The sequence below is a fragment of the Zingiber officinale genome, chromosome 8B (assembly GCF_018446385.1).
Source record: "Zingiber officinale cultivar Zhangliang chromosome 8B, Zo_v1.1, whole genome shotgun sequence".
In the NCBI taxonomy this organism is placed as follows: Eukaryota; Viridiplantae; Streptophyta; class Magnoliopsida; order Zingiberales; family Zingiberaceae; genus Zingiber; species Zingiber officinale.
In genome coordinates this window covers 97,435,255-97,441,870 of record NC_056001.1, presented here as the reverse complement: position 1 = coordinate 97,441,870, position 6,616 = coordinate 97,435,255, and the positions used below count along the sequence as shown (strand labels likewise).

Sequence of the window (6,616 nt, the reverse complement as noted above, 5' to 3'; positions counted from 1 at the left end):
CTAAAGTTTATACAATGACAAAAAATATATATATAAAATTAATAAACTTCGTTTACTAAAGTTCATGAATAATTTATGAATCGCCCCACGGACATAATCGAATTGATATTTGAGTAGATGTAGATTGACACATGAGAGTAAAAATCAAATCTCCAAGAAAATATTTATTTGGATAATAAAATCTCTCCCATTCAGCGAGGTCACTAGATCACTATTTTTACTTTCTTCATCTCACTGTAAGACTGACGATGGACAGAGATTTTATTAATTAAATTGTCAATTAACTTATGAAAAATTTAATTCTTTTACTTTTATTTAAATATAAAAACTATAGTAATTTATAACATTTGTATAATTTTAAATTATTTATAATATATTAAAATTATATATATATATATATATATATAAAAGGAACAATAAGACTATTAACTGAGCTTGATAAAAACAAAAGCTGGAACTCAATAACATTTTTAATAAAAAAACAAAAAAGTTAACTACGTTCCAAAAGTAAATAAATAAATAAATAAATTTGAATACGACAAAGCTCGAGTCATAATATATATATAAGATATATATAAAAGAAATGTAAAATAATTTCTAAAATACCGTTGCTATATATATATATATAGATTCGCGATCGAGCGAGTGAGTCTTGTTCAACAGGTTTGAGTTTGACTCTCTTGTCCGGAAGCATGGAGACCTCAGCTCAAGAAGACAAACGCAAGTGCGCGGCCGCCGGCAGCAGCGACGGAGGCAGCAGCGACGGCATCCGGGATCAAGACCGGCTGCTCCCGATCGCCAACGTCGGGCGGATCATGAAGCGGACCCTGCCCCCCAACGCGAAGCTCTCGAAGGAGGCGAAGGAGACGGTGCAGGAGTGCGTGTCCGAGTTCATCAGCTTCATCACCGGAGAGGCCTCCGACAAGTGCCGCAGGGAGAAGCGCAAGACCGTCAACGGCGACGACGTCTGCTGGGCCCTCGACGCCCTCGGCTTCGACGACTACGTCCAGCCGATGCGCCGCTACCTCCACAAGTACCGCGAGCTGGAGGGGGAGAAGGACGGCGACGGCCGGACGGTCCCCGCCGCCTCCTCCTCCTCCAAGGCGGTTGGTAGAGACCATACCGCCGGCGGCGGCGCTGCTCGCTTGACGTTTAACGGCATGGATAGAACTAAAAGTAGTGATGATCCTTCTACATCAAGGGGATTATTCTAGCCATTTAGTTAGTTAATTAATTAAGTTACTACTCCTTCATCCTTTATTTTGAGGTGCTTGATTTATTTGATCTTGAGTTCTTGATTTAGTTTCTTTGCTGTTTACTATGATTTGTGGTCTCCCTGATATTTGTCTTTAATTTTGTTGTTCTTGATTAATTAGCTCTTAGAACCTTCATTTTTGCATGCATGATCAAATTTCAATCTTTTGCCCCGAGGGCTCGGTTGAGTAAATTGATCACCACAGGGTAGGATTGCAGAATCAAGCCAGGCCAATTTCCGATGAAATCGAGAGAAATATCTTCCTATATCGTGGTATGAGGTCAATCGTGTGGGGTGCTCAGGATTAACATAAGACCTTTTTGTCAAATGTTTGCATGATCAAAATCTCACGAGCATAGTCGAGTTAGTAATTGGGTGGTAAATTGTCATAAAAAAATAATGATTGAATTTTCGAGGGAATAATTCCCTAGGAAAGAAAATCTGTCTACCTAAAGAGATAGTAAACATATATACTTAACGTTTCCAATAAGTCTCCTCGGGATGGTATAATAGCTAGCGTATGAGGTACTGTCAACTTGAGGTCTAAGGTTTGAAAGCCGAGGTAAATGTCTCCCTCATGCGCCAATCATTATTCCAAGGGTGTCTCCCTCATGCGCCAATCATTATTCCAAGGGCTAGAAGTCACTTGTGATTTACCCGTTAGACCAAAGAATTAAGATATCTCCACAATGTTGGAGGATCGGTGGCCGACTTGAAGGGGGGTTGGATAGACGGCACCCCCAAATCGCTCGCTTTCTACGTATTTGTTAGTTGTGCAGCGGAATACAAATAATACAAACACAAATACGAAAGCTAAATACAAATACAAAGAACAAGAAAGAGCAAGCAAACCGCTAACACGTTCGTTTAACGTGGTTCGGAGATTAGGGCTCCTACTCCACGGCTTGTCCTTGAGGTGGACGATCCCTATCCGTCGGTGGATTAGCCCCCGGCAAACTCCGGCTATCTCAAGTCGCTCCTTGTGGGTGGAGAAACCTCACCACAAACTCACCAAGACCTCTTGGATTACACAAGCACTTGAGAACTCTTGTGACTACTAATTAAGCTTTAACCAAGTCTAATTTCGTCACCTTGGCGGTCATACCAAGCTCCTTCTTATAGAGCTTGGAACAAATCGAACCTGATTTGCGTTACAATGACCGTGGTGCCACAACGGCTCTCCAACTATCTACCGGTCGTCCCGGACCGATCGATCCCACCATTTCGGCACGTAACCTCTCTGCTCACCCCACCGATCGGCTCCAGATCATTGACCGTACAACCCTAAACTTAAGGTTTCCCATCCCGAGTACATTTCTCTGACTGGACCCTCACAACTCACTTGACTCTTCTTTGCGGCCTTGACCTCTTGCCTTCAAGCCTACTTCTTTGCTCGTCCCTCGGATGCATCCAAGCCCGGCTCGTCCCAATGTCATCCTTCGCGAATGCCTCGAGTATCCCTCGGCCCTTGTCCTTGCTGCCTTGTCCACGGTCCCTCAGATGCATTCAAGCCCGCGGCTTGTCCTCAATGCCATCCTTCATCGGACCCGAAGCCGTCAACCTGAGTCACATGTGTCACCTGCAGTCCTGCACAACTCAAGTACACATATCAAATAACAAGGGTAAACCTAACTTAAACCCTTTGCCCAAACACCAAAACACATGGTCCCACGAACCATTGGGATTGCTCCAACAATCTTCCCCTTTTTGGTGTTTGGCAATACGTTTAAGTTAGGGAAAACAAATAGCAAACAAACATGCTAAAACAATGGACTTACGATGCCAAGGCTACACACTTGGACTTGTTAGGATCCTTCGTACGGCTAGAGAGGGGGGTGTGAATAGCCGACCCCAAATCGCTCACGTTTCTTTCTACAAACTAGGGTTAGCGCAGCGGAAAATATAACAAAGAAACGAAAGAGAAGAAAAACCAAACCTTAACACAAGGATGTAACGAGGTTCGGAGATTAGGGCTCCTACTCCTCGGCGTGTCCGTAAGGTGGACGAGCCCTGTCAATCTGTCGGTGGATGAATCCCCGGAAACCCGGCTAATAAATACTCCTTATGGGTGGAGAAACCTCGCCACAGTCTTTTGCAACAGCAAACAAAGGAGTACAACAATAGAGACAACAAACAAGAACAACAGAAATTGTAAAACACTTGCTTGCCTCTTGTTGTCGACTGGAACCTTGATGAAGCTTCTCGGATCCAAAGCTAGAACACCAGCAGAAACTCACGCAGAGCTTGATGAGAGCTCAGAAAGCTCAAGAGCACAACAGCAAGTAGCGTAAGAGAAGAGGAAGAAGAGAAAGTGCAGCAGCAGCCCTTATACCAAGAAGACAAAAGAAACTAGAATAAATCTAGCCGTTGCGTCGAATCGCTAGTGCTGATCGATGCGACCGATCAGATTATGTGGATCGGTCCATGACCGATCCATTCCTCCCTTCTTCTGTTCCGTCCCTGATCGGTCCATGGACCGATCAGGGAACCTCCTGATCGGTCCGGGGACCGATCAGGATTTGTGCTGATCGGTCCCCAGACCGATCAGCCCCTCTTGCGCCTCGCTCCTGTTCGGCTTCTGATCGACTCCTGATCGGTCACCAGACCGATCAGTTAACACACAGTATGCTACTGATGTGTTACTGATCGGTCACCAGACCGATCAGAATATTCTCGGTATCACTGGATCGATCACCAGATCGATCCAGCTCATGGTTTTCGCCCAAACCAAGTCCAAACCAACATCCGGTCAATCTTGACCTGTTGGTACATTGCGCCTAGCATCCGGTCACTCCCTTGACCTGCTAGGACTCCCCGCTAAGTGTCCGGTCAATCCCTTTTACCCACTTAGACTTTTCTCTCCGTACCAAGTATCCGGTCACTCCTATGACCTACTTGGACTTCCCATCACCAGATGTCCGATCACCCTTGATCCATCTGGATTTTCCCTTGCCCGGCTTCACTCACCAGGACTTTCACCTAGCTTCACTCACTAGGGTTTTCACCTGACTTCACTCACCAGGATTTCCACCTGACTTCACTCACCAGGATTTCCACTGCCTAACATCCCACTTAGGACTTTCTCATTCACCTAGCTTCACTCACTAGGATTTTCACCGCTTCACTCACCAGGCTTCACTCACCAGGACTTTCACCTTCACCTAGCTTCACTCACTAGGATTTTCACCTGGATTCACTCACCAGGATTTCCCGACTGCCTGGTTTCACTCATCAGGACTTTTCAACTGCCTAACATCCCAGTTAGGACTTTCCCACTGCCTGGCTTCACTCACCAGGACTTTCCACACTGCCTAACATCCCAGTTAGGACTTTTCCGTGTCAAGTCTCCATACTTGGACTTTTCCAGTGCCAAGTCTCCATACTTGGACTTTTCCCGTGCCAAATCTCCATACTTGGACTTTTCGCGTGCCAAGCTCCCTGCTTGAACTTTTCCAGTGTCAAGTCTCCATACTTGGACTTTTTCCCGAATCAGGTCAACCAGGTCAACCTTGACCTAAGGTTGCACCAACAATCTCCCAAACATCTATTCTTGTCCCATATCAAGAATACAACTCTTCCACGAGTGTCAAACATCAACATGCAACTCAACTAGGTCAACCTTGACCTAAGGTTGCACCGACAATCTTCCTAAGTCAAACATCAAAATACAACCCGAGTCAGGTCAACTCGAGTCAGGTCAACCAGGTCAACCTTGACCTAAGGTTGCACCAACAATCTCCCCCTTTTTGATGTTTGACAAAACCCATAATCAAGTTAGGTTAACCCGATAACCTAACTTAGGTTTTCCAATCATCTTCCAATGTCCAATGTTCTTTCCTTGAACATTCTCTGGACATTCTCCCCTTAGGTTAACCTGATAACCTAACTTGGGTTCTCCAATAATTCTCCCCCTTTTTGACACACATCAAAAAGAGTTCCAATGTTCTTCCTCGAACATTCCTTGACATTCTTCCCCTAGCTTAGGTTAACCTGATAACCTAACTTGGGTTCTCCAATAATTCTCCAATGAACACTCTCCCCTTTTTGACACACATCAAAAAGAAAAAGAGGGTATCAAGGTCAAGAATTTCTTCCTAATGAAAGTCCCATACCTTTCATTGAAACTCTTAATTTCCCCCTTGATACTAAACTCAACAATCAACTTAGTGATAATCCCATATCACTAATCCTCAAAAGTCTTAAGGAGTAAAAACTCCCCCTAAAAGTCAACTCCCCCTTGACAATTAGATAAAACTCTCCCTAAAGGCCAACTCCCCCTTGACCATTGCACCAACAATGTCTTGGAGAGTTTCAAACCTTTAGAAATCCAAAAACACCACTTCCTAAAACTGAAATTTCAGACATCCAGTCGAATTTCAGCAATTCAGCACGCACTGATCGGTCCCCAGACCGATCAGGAACCCCTTGGATCGATTCCCAAATCGATCCTCTTTCTGGATCATCACTGATCGGTCACCAGACCGATCAGCCCTTCACCAGATCGCACTAGTGCTACTGGAACTCACTGGATCGGTCTGCAGACCGATCCACAATACTCTGGATCGGTCCGCAGACCGATCAGATATTCCCTGGATCGGTCCCCGGACCGATCCAGCCACTGAAATCAAAACTTCTGATTTTCTCCCCGGGAGAAGTTCAGAAACTCACAGAAAATTACAGAAAATTCGAAAAATTGTGAAATTTTGAGGATACATTCCTCATAACATATACTATCATGGAAAAATAGTTTTCTATGAAAATAACTTCCATTTTTCAATCTTGATACAAAGTTCAAAAACTTTGAAATCGTTCAAGTTTAACTCAACTTTGTATCACAATGTTCAATGATGAATGCTATCACTAGGAAAGCTTCATCAAGGTTTTCCAAATCAATTTCAAAATGATTTTAAACCTTTTAATTTAGGACCATAATCTTAGGGCTAAATGTACATGACTTGTACACAAGCTTTCCCTATGATCCTCAATTTCTTGAATTAGGGTCATCTAGGTACAAGGACAATGCACCTTGATCCTAACTCATGATCCTAATATCTCACACACATCTAAGGTGTATCAAACCACATTCAAGTCAATTTGATGTGAGATATGGGTTAAGGTCAACTTAGGCTAAGTTCTCATGCATTTTCTAAACACCAATTTGATCTCAATATCAAATTATATGTTTGTCCTCAAATCAATTTCATTGATTATAATGCAAGAGATGATGACATGGCATAAAATGATATCATAAGTAAAAACATGTGCCAATGTCATGATGTCATGGCATAAAGTTTGAAAACTTAAATAAACATGACATATAGATAACCTAAGCATTATCATGACATTTCAAATGATAATACA

General features: G+C 43.4%; 1 protein-coding gene across 1 annotated transcript; it reads left to right on the top strand.

Moving 5' to 3' along the window:
* Positions 1-660: 660 nt before the first annotated feature.
* Positions 661-1,312, top strand: LOC122016958 (nuclear transcription factor Y subunit B-1-like). The gene has a single exon (XM_042574400.1). The coding sequence runs from the start codon at positions 693-695 to the stop codon at positions 1,212-1,214; it is 522 nt and encodes a 173-aa protein (XP_042430334.1). The 5' UTR covers positions 661-692; the 3' UTR covers positions 1,215-1,312.
* Positions 1,313-6,616: the final 5,304 nt, after the last annotated feature.

Bases quoted from the DNA above. Each gene is read 5' to 3' on its own strand.
- LOC122016958 (XM_042574400.1), top strand. From the start codon at position 693: ATGGAGACCTCAGCTCAAGAAGACAAACGCAAGTGCGCGGCCGCCGGC.